Source organism: Anabrus simplex, chromosome 5 (assembly GCF_040414725.1).
Source record: "Anabrus simplex isolate iqAnaSimp1 chromosome 5, ASM4041472v1, whole genome shotgun sequence".
In the NCBI taxonomy this organism is placed as follows: domain Eukaryota; kingdom Metazoa; phylum Arthropoda; class Insecta; order Orthoptera; family Tettigoniidae; genus Anabrus; species Anabrus simplex.
The window spans coordinates 30,894,658-30,908,656 of record NC_090269.1 but is presented as its reverse complement, the minus strand read 5'-3'; the positions used below and the strand labels follow the sequence as shown (position 1 = coordinate 30,908,656).

At 37.6% G+C, this 13,999-nt stretch overlaps 1 protein-coding gene across 1 annotated transcript in view; it reads left to right on the top strand.

Moving 5' to 3' along the window:
- The window catches only part of pigeon (protein), a 251,647-nt gene that overhangs the window by 66,910 nt on the left and 170,738 nt on the right, over positions 1-13,999 (top strand). The window contains exon 6 of the mRNA XM_067146828.2: positions 12,434-12,643. Within this exon, the coding sequence (XP_067002929.2) occupies positions 12,434-12,643 (210 nt within the window). The remainder of the gene's footprint in view (positions 1-12,433; positions 12,644-13,999) is intronic.

Genomic DNA, 13,999 nt, shown 5'->3' with positions numbered 1-13,999 from the left:
AGTTCCTATTCATATGCTACAGCTGATTCCTTCCACCTCATTACCCAGTTGAATTTACCCTCATTCATTTTATCTTCACTAGCATCTCAACTGAGGTTGGCAACAGGAAGGGCATCCTGCCATATAATTTCTTATCACCTCATCCCAGACCTCCGTCCGTCCGTCCTTTCGTCTGTCCGTCCGTCCTGATCCTCATTTACAACTCTTCTGTATTATTAGGGTTCATAACAAAGAGACTACATTTCAAACATCCTCATAAAAAGTAATCAAGTTGAGAGAGATCTGGTGATCTTGCAGGTCACTCTAGAAATCATCTTCTTCTAATCCAGCTAGGTATTTGCAAAAAATGTCTCCCAGATGTTCTTGAACATGGACAACGTAATGAAGGGGAGCACAATTTAATCGATATCAGATGGAATCATTTGGAAAGTCTGGATTTTCAAAATTTGGATGCAAATTATGAAGGGATGGTATTGTTTATAGGAAGAGGAATTAGGGATTGTAATAACTTACCAAAGGAGATATTCAATCAATTTTGAAGTTCACATTAGATTCCAAACAGCTGTCACCTGCAAATGTCTTGAAGGGAATGCATATTGTTCCTGGAATATGTATGATAGAATAAATAATTTTCAATCATTAAAAGTGTATTGACAAAGTGGACCCAACATAAACTATTTTAAATAGTTTCTTTAATAAAGAAATAAGGACCCAAAATTCTGCTCCATCGAATCCTGCAAGGGTTTTGCTTTATAAGGGTGGTGTTTTTAATATTTATGCAATATTCTACAGGGACTTGCTTTCGTGATATCAAATGCAGCTTCTAAATCTTTGAGAGAAAAATGTAGTTTTTCTTGAACTGTTCGTAAATTATCAAGTTGCACATCTTGGTCTGTGGATGGTCTTTCAGACCGTTTTATATCTCTGAGATGACTATATTCTTTGAATTTTGTTTCTCTTAATGGTTGCCTGTGAAATAGTTTGCTGATTTGGATGAATTTCATAGAAAAGTAGGCATACTTCTTGCTGTAAACATCTTTTGACACCAACTCCTATTAATATCAGAATTTCAGTTCTTCTTGTTTCTTCTAAAAACATTTAATTTTAGACTGTTACCATGAATAAAACTTTTTTCTTCACGCAAAATGTGATACACAAGCCAAGAATTAAACCACTCCCATAGCAACCAAACCTCTTGTATGAAACAAATCAAATTTTGCATGCAACTAAAGAAAATAAGTACCTTTCAGGAGAAGATAAAAAGAATAGGTTACCATTTTAAAATGTTGTCAATGACATCACTGCTTGTAGAATAATGGAAGAAAATATTGTTTGTCTTTTGTAAAATATCTCAAAATATTAAATTTTATGTGACAGGTTTTTTTTTTTATGAGTTAATTTTAGTTGAAAATTAGTAGTGACTCCACAATCCCCTATTTGTAACTAACTCTTTGGTCTCGTTTAGTACCACACCTCTTACTATTAATTAATTATAAACTGAGTCTAAACATCATCACCTTGGTCTCCCTGTATTCTCTTACCCTCCATGACCAAGCCCATTCTTCTCCTAGGTAGCCTATCCTTCTCCATTTTCTGTACATGACCCCAGCACTAAAGTTTTCTGCAAACAGTCAGCAACCTCCTCTCAGCCAAGTTAGCACACACGCTCATACAATAGGACCAGTAGGGGAGCTCCTTCTCTAAAGCCTTTTTCATGCCTTCTCTTGATATTCAAGTTTTCCACACTGTTTGTGCTTCATTATTCCAATGTTTACATGAGACTCACTTCAGTCTCAAATTAGAGAGGAGTTCCCGTATTTTCAAAAAGCTCTAAAAATGATCAATGCTTGAATATCCAAGGAATTATTTTACTCATGTGTTACCTCAACTAGATTCATGTATTTCAAGGACACTTGTTATTACAAGCCAATCTGATATTCCATAAGTGGGCACTCAATAACAAAATGAAAATAAATTCTCAAAAATGCAGTCTCATAAGAATGGGAAAGAAGCATAGGCAAGGGGACTTTCAATATTGTCTTGGATCGGACGTTCTTGTAGAGAGTGACTCATGCAAGTACCTAGGAATCTACGTAAAGAGATATATAAAATGGGACACCCACATAGGAAGAGTAATTTCTAAAGCATACAAGTCCTTAAACTTCGTGATGAGGGTGCTAAAGGGCAGCAGTTCCCAGGTGAATGCAGAGGGCTATATGTCGCTCATTAGGCTAGTCCTGGAATATGGAGCAGCTGTATGGGATCCATACCAGACAGGACTTGTTAAAGAACTTGAGATGGTACAACAAAAGGCTGCAAGATTTGTGCTTAACAATTTCAACCCTAGAAGTAGTGTGATAAGTATGATAGAAAAACTTGGGTGGGACACACTGGGGACTAGAAGGAAATGGACATGGTCATGTGCCATGTATAATGCCTACACGAATAAGCCAGCTTGGGGAGAGTTGAACAGTCGACTAAAAAAGCCATGTTACATAAGAAGGACAGATCATCCGCAAAATGTAAAGATTGCAGAAAACTAACTATGGTAAATATTCGTTTGTAAATTGGGGAATTGATTATTGGAATGCATTGCCTGCAGCTGTCTTCAAGGCTTTTCCCAAAAATGTAAGATGCTTCAAGAATAGACTCAAGCATTCTGTAAATTGTGTGTAAATTTCTATGTGATGGTGTTAGGTTTTAATTCAATGCTCAACCCACTGTAAATTGTAGAATTAAGGCATCTGAATGTCCGGCCCCGCATTGTAGGGGGCAACGCGTCCGCCTGTCACCAGGTGGCCCCGGGTTCGATTCCCGGCCGGGTCAGGGGGTTTTGATTGTAAATGATTAATATCCCTGGCCTGGGGACTGGGTGTTTGTGTCATCCTTAATGTTCCTTTCATCACATTTAACACTTTACACTTCCACCATTTCCAAATACACGCAGGTTCACAACGTATGGTGCAAAGTAGGGGCAAAAGATCTTCTTAGGTCGACGCCCCGAAAAAATAGCATTTTAAAAAAATGCATCTGAATTATTTAAGGTATGTGTGAATTTGTATATGAATGTCCTGTATTTACAATGCTAAGATAATAGTAATTGGACCGTTCAGTCTACTGTAAGTCAAAGTTTAAAATTTTGAAATACTTAAGGTACGTGTGAATTTGTATATAACGGTGTTGTAATGTTAAGCTAGTAGTAAGCTCAATCTGTAGTATTGTAAGCCATAGTATTAAGTACTGTAAATTGTATATGATGATGCTGGATTTAGAATGTTAAACTAGTAGTATTTCTTGTAATTTTTTCTTTTCATGGAATTGCTTGTTGTTGTTGTTGTTTAATTGTTCTAACTTTACTTCGTTATCACACTACTATAAGTGATTATACTCCTTTTAGACCACATTCCAATACAGTTGGATCCAATAATGGGCATACAGCCTTCTTTAGTGTTTTTCAATAAGTGCATGCTTATTTTGGTATCTTTAGCAAATTTTTTATGTATCTTTAATTAGTTGGATATCTTGTAACTAATCTTCACATGGCTAAAGATGTCCCTCATAGGGATGAAACATGTTTGTAGATTATTTGGTAACTGTATTCTTTTCTGAATATTAACTCGTATTGAAAAGGTGAACTCTTTGACTGAACTTCAGTATTGTTGTCAGTACGGACTAAAAATGAAATGTATTTCTTGCAACAACTGATCTAGTCTAATGATAGTGTTACAGAAATGATCCTTCAGAGAAACACTGAGTAAGCTTCTTTCTACTGTTTGCTGACAGATTAGAATGTAAAACAAGAGCTAAACCTTTTCTCCCCATTCAGTACTATTTATTGTAACCTAAAAAAAAAAAAAGAAAGTTACATATATGTGGTGAAACCAGTTTCAGTCTTGCTAGAGACCATCATCAATCAGAATTATTAAAGTTAAGGCAAGACATGAACCTGTATCTATACCGGTATATATAAACTTGCAAGATACCCATGCTTTACTACGGTTTTAAACTGAAAGTTATTATTCAAAGTTTTACATTTTGGAGAGTCCACTGTCAGCTGAGCCTGTAAAATACACCCTTAGTTCGTACATCAAATGGTTTTGGGGAATGATTATTTATTTTCTAATCTAACACTAATTTGAACTCCATACGGAAGAATTTGAATATTTAAAACCCTATCTTATTTAACATCTAAGATGTAAAAGCAACCAGCCTGTGAAATTTTGATTTTGTACGTCGAACTGTAATGGAGAAATGAATTCTTTTTTTAAGGGGTGGATGTTTTTAAATATTTATTAGCATCTAAGATATAGAGGACCACCTTCATAGAAAAAATTAAACTTGTGCATGAGACGGTTTTGGAAGAATGGATATTGTGTTTTTGAGAGTCAACCACCATCTAAACCCCTTCAGGGAGAAATATTTTGAAACACACAACATTTTACACGTAGGACATAAAAGAAGACCCTTCTCATAAAATTACAATTTTGTCAAACGGTTTTGGAGGGATGAATAATTTCTTTTATGGAGCAAACCTTGTTTAACACTTTAGGGGTGGAATGTTTAAAAATATTTCCTATTTCCCACCTAGGATTTAAAACATATACCTCTGTTTGGAATTTTGTCTTCGTACATTAAACTGTTTTGGAGGAATGAATGAATGTATTTATATTCAGATCTTAACCCACATTTAACTCTCTGAGGGGTTAAATTTCTTCCAAACATTCTGTTATTCTCACCCCCAGTCAAAACCCCTTAGGGGTGTATTGTTTTAAGTCCACTTCTCATTTCTATCCTCATAGAAAGAATTCAACTCCTTTTACACCCCCCCCTACTGGGCGTGTTGGCCGTGCGGTTAGGAGCGCGCAGCTGTGAGCTCGCATCCAGGAGATAGTGTTTTGTATACAAGAATCATGATATACAAAACACAACATTTTATTATTTTACATTCTTTCATACAGAATGTACAAAAATGAAAGGAATTTAGACTTGCTGCTTGGAATACTGTACATGGTAGATAACACATAAGCTAGTTGACTGTTGTCGAAAGAAATATATACATTTATACAGTCTGAGTTTTATATGTACAAAGAGATCTATCTTGATGAGATAAGATGTCCAGAGGAGCGAATGCTCGCGATAGCAGATGGCTATCTGAAGTTTGAGAGATTTAAAGGGAACTTGGAGCAAAGTTCGTGTTAGCAGAATGCTAGACAGGTGTATGTCAGTTATACGGGAGGTAGGTATCTTGAGGCGTACATGTCCTGAGGTGAAACCTCCCGACCAGAATTAGTCCACCTGTTCAGTACACGTTTTTAAGAGGGTGCCTCCGTGTCTGACATACGGTGTAGTCTGATCGCTGGACACAACTGAATGCCTGGAGTGGTGAAGACATCGCCCCAATTTTTACACACTGACTGACGTCACATACAATACATCAGCGTGCTGCTGTCCACACCTCGTAGCATCGAGAAGAATCCATGCGGAAGCGGGTTGCGGAGCTCCCAGGCGAATGACACACAACATAATGGGTTCGAACCCCACTATCGGCAGCCCTGAAGATGGTTTTCTGTGGTTTTCCATTTTCACACCAGGCAATATTCACCTTAATTAAGGCCACGGCCACTTCCTTCCCATTCCTAGGCCTTTCCTGTCCCATCGTCGCCATAAGACCTATCTGTGTCGGTGTGACGTAAAACAAATGGCAATAATAATTACACCCCCATAAGTTGATTCTCCCCCCAAATATGTGTTTAAAGGAGATTCCAAATACCAGTCTTCACATCTGAAACATCCTTCGTTTTTGAGATATAAGTATCCTCGTAGAAAGAATTCAACTAATTTCTCAATTCATTTACCCCTCTTCCTTAATTGGATTTTTTTCTGGACATAAAAGAATACATGTTTCTTTATTTTTAAAGGAGATTCCAAATACAAATGTTCATGTCTGTAACATCTTCAGTTTTTGTGATGTAAAAAATGTCTGGCTCCATGGCTAAGTGGTTAGCGTGCTGGCCTTTGGTCACAGGGGTCCCGGGTTCGATTTTTGGCAGGGTTGGGAATTTTAACCATGATTGGTTAATTTAGCTGACACGGGGGCTGGGTGTATGTGTTGTCTTCATCATCATTTCATCCTCATCACGATGTACGGGTCGCCTGCGGGTGTCAAATCAAAAGACCTGCATCTGGCGAGCCGAACATGTCCTCAGACACTCCCGGTTCTAAATAAAAGGCATACGCCATTTCATTTTATCCTCATAAAAATAATTCAACCCATTTTTCGGCCCTTTTTACAACATCCCCTTAAATGTTTTTCCGAGAACAAAATACGTGTTACTCTGTTTTTGAAGGAGATTAAAAATATCAATTTATATCAATCAAACAATCACTACTGATCTGCATTTAGGGTAGTCGCCCAGGTGGCAGATTCCCTATCTGTTGTTTTCCTAGCCTTTTCTTAAATGATTGCGAAGAAATTGGAAATTTATTAAACATCTCCCTTGGTAAGTTATGCTAATCCCTAACTCCCCTTCCTATAAATGAATATTTGCCCCAATATTTCTGCAGTATGTTAAGTTTTTGAGATATATTGTAGATATGTTCATTTTAAAATTCATTCCCTTTAACACTTCCGCTTAAGCAGATTTTCAGAAAACAAATTATGCATGTTCCTTTACTTTTACAGGAGATTCCAAATACCAATTTTCACATCTGTAACATGTTACATTTTTGAGATACACTGTAGATATACTTATTTTAAAAATTTCACCCCCTTTGTCACTCCTGTTCACCTCCCCTCCTCGTGTAGATTTTCCAAAAACCAAAAAATACCTGTTTCTTTATTTTTAAAGGAGATTACAAATACCAATTTTCATGACTGTAACATCTTCAGTTTTTGAGATATAAGTATCCTCATAAAAGGTTTTCAACCTCTTTTTCACCTTTTTTCATCCCTCTTAAGAGGATTTTCTGAAAACAGAAAGATATGTGTTTCCTTATTTTTAAAGGAGATTCCATATAACAGTTTTCGTGTCTTTAAACTGTTAAGTTTTTGAGATACAGATACACTCATTTTAAAAATTCACCCCCCTTTTCCCCTTAGTGACAGAATATTAAAAAAATCCTCCTTAATGAGCACCTACATTGTAATATAAATGTATCCCCAAAATGCCATTTCTTTATGTCCAATAGTTTTGGCTCGGCAATGATGAATCAGTCAGTCAGTCAGTCAGTCAGTCAGTCAGTCAGTCAGTCAGTCACTCAGTCAAAACATGTTATTTTATATATATATATATATATGTCATTGTATGTTCAGGGTGCCAGGAAATGTTCTCCGCAGCGCCTATGTGCTGCTGCGTGAGGTGGCATCAGCAGTTAAGTTGGCAGCATGGCTGCTGCCGCTTATATCAAAACAAACAAACAAACATAAAACAGTAAACTTTGTACTCACCACATCAATTCATAACAGATGCTGGAAGTGTTGTCCTTGTGTTCAAAGTCAGGCTTCAACACATCTACACATATTGTCGAAGACTTTCACTAAAGTGTCTTGCATAATAGACTGCACATAATTAATAAAGTTCACTTTAAGTTCATCAATCCGTTTTTGTCTGTTAAAACTGTAGGCCTGCCTGTTCCCTGTACATCATGAACTGAGCCAGTCACACAAAATTTACTTATCAAATCCCAAACGGTATCCTGGTTTGGACACTTTGAATTAGGAAACTGAATCTCAAATTTTAGTTTTACATTTTCTGTGAAACGATCGCATTCGCAAAAAGTGTATTCCACCATAAAAGCTCTCTCTTCAGTAGTAAACATTACTGCTTGTATCCTGTTGCACTCTTCAAATAATCTATATGAATGCTTGCTTAACGCAATACACACTGACGATTTCGACAGCCCACAGCTGTGGTGGCCTTCCCTGTACTGCTATCCTGTTGACCTTGGCTTCTCGGTGAGCGAGGGTGACAGATATGACACCGTGCTGCCAACTAAACTGCTGATGCTCCCTCACTCAGCAGCAGGTAGGCACTGCGGAGAACATTTCCTCGTACCCGTTATGTATGTGTGTATGTATTACATCTCCTAAACCACTGGAGCGATTTCAACCAAATTTGGTACACTTATGACTTAGTAACAGGAGAAAAACTGCATGGGAGTAAGACACCCCAAGCACCCTTAGGGGGAGGGGGCGAGGATATAAAAATAATCATAAATAGTATTGAATCCATACTTTTCGGGGTCGCTGAGATGAATAGTGACATTTCGGATATTTTGAAGTCCAAGTTCAGCCACCTTTGTGGTGGGGGTGGGGGGGCGATGGGGGAATGAGATATAAAAATAATAAAAAATGGTGTCGAATCCGTACTTTTTGGGGTCACTGAGATGAGCAGTGACAATCTGGATTTTTTAAGTCCAAGTTCATCCCCCTTTTGGGTGGGGGGTGAGGGGAGAGTGAGATATAAGAATAATCAAAAATAGTGTTGAATCCATATTTTTGGGGTCGCTAAGATGAATAGTGACAATCTGGATTTTTAAAAGTCCAAGTTCAGCCATCTTTGTGGTAGTGGGGGTGAAGAGGGGCGTGAGGTATAAAAATAATTGAAAATAGTGTTGAATCCACAGTTTTTAGAGTCGCTGAGATAAATAGTGCCACTCTGGAATTTTTAAAGGCGAAGTTCAACCCCCTTTATGGTGGGGAGCGTTGGGGTAAGTGAGATTTAAAAATTGTCAAAAATAGTGTTGAATCCACAGTGAGGGGGCAGTGAGACGTAAAAATAATGGAAAATAGTGTTGAATCCATAGTTTTCGGGGTCGCTGAGATGAATATTGACACACTGGACTTTTTATCGCTTAGGGATTGGGGATGAGGGAGAGATAAAAAATTGAAAATAGTATCGAATCCACAGTTTTTGGGTTGTTGAGATGAGCAGTGACACTCCAGATATTTTTAAAGTCCAAGTTCAGTCCCCTTTGGGATAGTGGGTGAGGGGGTTAGTGAGATATAAAAATAATTGAAAATAGCATCCAATCCAAAGTTTTTGGGGTCGCTGAGATGAATAATGTCACTCCGAATTTTATTAAGTCCAAGTTTAGCCACCTTTGACATAGAGGAGAGAAAGGATGACAAAATAAAATGCCCAAAATAACCGAGATTATGAATGTATGTTTGTTCCGGTGTAGCTATAAACCAAAATTGATAAAAGTATGGCTTACTATCTGGAAAAAAATACTGTGGGGGCAAGAGACCCATAGACCCCTGGGGTAGAGGTGAAATGTAAAAATAATCAGAACAACCAATATTTGTGTCAAATCCATAGTTCTTCGGGTCGTTGAGATGAACTGTGACACTCTGGATGCCCCAGTCAGCAGAGGGGTGAGAACAGATGAAGGAAAGGAAATGTCCAGTGTGACTGAGTTTACGGACGTATGTGTGTATGTTCTAGCATGCCTCTCAACCAAACTCGGTGCACATATGACTTGCTATCTGGAAGAAATTTCTGTGGGGGTAAAATACTCCTAGCACCCTCAGGGGCAGGGTTCGTTGAGGTGAATAATGACACTCCGGATGCAGTTGAAGTCCATGTTCAGCCCCCCATCAGCATGGAGATGAGAAGGGGTGGAAAAGAAAATGTCCAAAATGACCAAAATTACAGATGTATGTGTGTTACTTCCAGCATAACCCTCATACAGAATTGTTACTCATATAAATTACTATCTGAAAAACATACTGTTTGGGTAAAACACTCTTAGGAGTGCGGGTGAAATTGGTGGGTTTTTTCTTTACAATTTTTTGTATGTCGCACCGACACAGATAGTTCATATGGCGATGATGGGCTAAGAACGGCCTAGGAGTGGGAAGGAAGCAGCATGGCCTTAATTAAGGTACAGCCCCAGTATTTGCCTAGTGGGAAAATGGTGAAACCATGGAAAACCATCTTCAGGGCTGCCGAGAGTGGGGCTTGAACCCACTATCTTCCGGATGCAAGCTCACAGCTGCGCGCCCCTAACTGCATGGCCAACTCACCCCGTGGGTGAAGTATAAAAATAAACTAAAATGACTGATATAAATGTCGAATACATTGTTTGCGAGGTCGCTAAGTTGAACTGTGACATTCTGGATGGTTAAGTCATACTTCAGCCGCAGTCAGTACGGAGGTTGAGAAGGGGTGAAAATGAATGTAAAAAACCAAGATTATTTATGTATGTAGGTATGTTCCAGAATAGCTCTCAACAAAACTTGGTACACATATGACTTACCATCTGGAAAAAAATTCTATGGAGATAAAACATACCAACCCCCCTGGGGGTGGGGAATGGGAGGAGATGACATATAAAAATAATGGAAAATAACCAATATTAATGTTGAATCCATTGTTAATGTGTCGCTGAGACAAATTGTGATGCTCTGGATACCGCTTAAATCTACGTTCAGCCTCCATAGAGACGGGTCTTAAAAGTAAATAGTCTAATATGACCGAGATTAGAGTTGAATCCACTGCTTTTGGCGTTGCAGGGCTGTTTGGTGACAGTTGAAATCGTGAATATCATATCTATAGCTCAACGGGTAAACACAAAGTTATCACTTGCTATTTTTTTTAAAGGATCATATACTTCCCAGTCAATTCGAGCTTCCATAAGGACACATTTTTACTTGAAAATTAAATAATCTAAAACTTGAAATCATACACATTTAAATAACTCTAAAACTACATAATAGGTCGTACAATATCAATCAATATCTTTAAATGGAATTCTATAAAGTTTACTTCACACATAATTAACTGGTAACACAAATCTTAAAGGTAAACATTCAAAAACTATCCGTGCAAGGCTGGGTACTACAGCTAGTAATAGATAAAATTTATGAAGCAAGCGTATGTTGTTGATATTCTTCCTATTTGAAGAATGCACTTCACAGAAGACCAGGTCAAACACTTAAAATACTAGCACTTGAAGAATTGCTTGTTGCACTCTTGTTGTTACATCATCATATACAAATCACACACAACTTAAGTATTTCCAGTGCTTAGCACTATGGATTGAACTTACTACTAGCTTAATATTACAACACTGTCATACACAAATTCACACCTCAAATATTTCAAAAATTTTTACTATGAGTTACAGTAAATCCTGAATTCATTTCAGCTGAAACAAGTGTATATGTAAATATTCTGTTCACAATTGTTTCAGCTGAGCTGAATTCAGGAAGATTCTTCAAGTGCTAGTATTTTAAGTGTTTGACTTGGTCTTTTGTGAAGTGCATTCTTCAAATTGGATGAAAACTTTGAGAACTTATTCAAGACGTGTGATCGTGATGTGTGATGGGTGTTTATCATTCAGCTCTTTATTTGTCTTGCACCAAATATCAACAACACATGCTTGCTTCATAAATTTTATCTAATATAATTCATGTCTTGCCTTAACTTTAATGATTCTGACTGATGATGGTCTCTAGCAAGACCAAAACAAGTTTCAAATATATGTATTATTTTTAGATTACAATAAATAGTATTGAATAGGTGGAAACCTCTTAGCTCTTGTTTTACATTATATTGCTCTTCAGTATGGAATAATATGAAATTTATTACCTATGACAGATTAGAAGTTAGTTGCGGACCATGTTTCAGCACCATACAATATTTGATAATTTCCCTCCTGATGTTAAATGGATAATCATTCATAAGAAGAAGGGCACATGAAAAAAATGCAACCTTTATTGTGCATATTCAAAACTTTATTAGAATAGTTTCTATTGATTGTGATTAATGTTACAGAGAGGCATTGTCAGATGTCCTCTTACTGCAGATTACCCTATATCACTTTTTTATTTTATTTTTACAAGTTGTCTCATGGTGACTTTGGGGTAGGAAAGGGTTAGGAGTGAGAAGGAAGCAGCCGTGGCCTTATTTAAGGTACAGCGCCAGCATTTGCCTGGTGTGAAAATGGGAAACCACAGAAAACCATCATCAGGGCTGTCGACAGTGGAATTCAAACCTACTATCTCCCAAATGCAAGCTGACAGCTATGCGATCAAAACCATGCGACCACTTGCTCGGTATATATCATTTTTAACAGTATGTCTACACTCTGGGACAGACCTGTCAAAACCTGTCAAAACCAATCAGAACTTCCCAGGCAACCAAACAGCTCATAACACATCATACAGTAATTGATAAAACACATGACAAATGGCCATTTCACTACATTGTTCGTTTTTTAAAGAAAACAAAAGTTCATGGAAGTAAGAATATGTATGTCATAAGTTTTATGTTAATAGTGTGTTGGAAAATAGTCTTTGAATATATAAGTACAGTAATGCATTCATATTTTTTCTGAAAGTATTTAATTTGACTTACTAAAACTCATGTACAAATAATTTCTTAACAAGTAGCACAAGTAGCCATGTTTAATCGCATGAATTTTTCAGGTTCTTGAAGGCAAAATGAGTTGTGAATCATTAGTGCGATCTTTCACTTGGGCCCAGTGGGATCCTGTTCACCAAGCTGTATACTACATCCACTATCGCAAACAACAGCTAATTGTTGAAGGAGAAGAGCAGGAAGAAGGTCATGATGGTGAACTTTCACCTACTTTATCCTGTCTGCAATTTCATGATGATCTACCTCATGAAACAGTGGTAAAAGCTTCACTTTGATTGTGATGACTATATCCAAGATTTGCATGTGCTATTGAATAGTAAAATATCCATTTAAGAATATCAAAAATATTCACTACATTGTGCAAAAACAAATTAACTTAAATGAAATTAACTATTTGATTTGTGGAATACGTTAGGATGTTTTATGACACCTGATATGTATAGCACCATTCAAAAGAAAATACCTACCCCCCCCCCTCCTCTCTCTCATTTGTAAATATCCAGATAGTTGCCTGAAGACTCTTCTTTTACCTGGGTGGTGGCGATGTGGTGTGTCATGGACCCCACAAGACTCTGGAAGTGTTGGGACGAGGAAGGATTAAGGTCGGTTGAACATGGGGACCTGGGAATCATCCTCATGTCTGTGAAGTGTTCACCAAACCAATTGGCCACAATTCAGGAGTGATGAGTCGGTGCCTTGTCTTGTTACAAGTACAGGGTTCTTACAGAGTGCTGGAGGCGAACAAATAGGTGGACATGATCTTGTGGCAGGTTCCAGTATAGTACTCCAGAAAGGGGCGATGGCAAATGTTCTGGGAGTCCCTTTTCATCATATATATAAACAGTCCCTATTTGAGAATACCACCACCACCACTGTCCTGAACTGTACCAACTGGCAAGGGGTATCCATTGCCACATGTTCTTGGCAATGCATTCGTACCCTACTATCGACGTGCACCAACTGGTACCTCAACTCATCTGTCCAGGCAACCAATTAACATGCTCATAGGACATAAACTTCATGGTTGTAATCCGTATTGAATTGTGATCACAATAATAATCACAATCATAATGGTCCACCTTTTCAATACTGTATTATGCAATGATTACATTACATCTAGGAACTAGTTTCGACCTTGGATGGCAATGATCAGCCTTAATGCAAAACTAATGCAATACTAAGTGGTATGTTCCAAGCTGTCAGCGGAGAGATGGCGTGGAATGACATTAGTAGACGAATAAGTTTGAGTGGCGTTTATAAAAGTAGGAAAGTTCACAATATGAAGATAAAGTTGGAATTCAAGAGGACAAATTGGGGCAAATATTCATTTATAGGAAGGAGAGTTAGGGATTGGAATAACTTACCAAGGGAGACATTCAATAAATTTCCAATTTCTTTGAAATCATTTAGGAAAAGGCTAGGAAAACAACAGATAGGGAATCTGCCACCTGGGTGACTGCCCTAAATGCAGATCAGTATTGATTGATTGATTGATTGATTGATTGATTGATTGATTGATTGATTGATTGATTGATTGATTGATTGATTGATTGATTGATTGATTGATTGATTGATTGATTGATTGATTGATTGATTGATTGGGTACAGACACA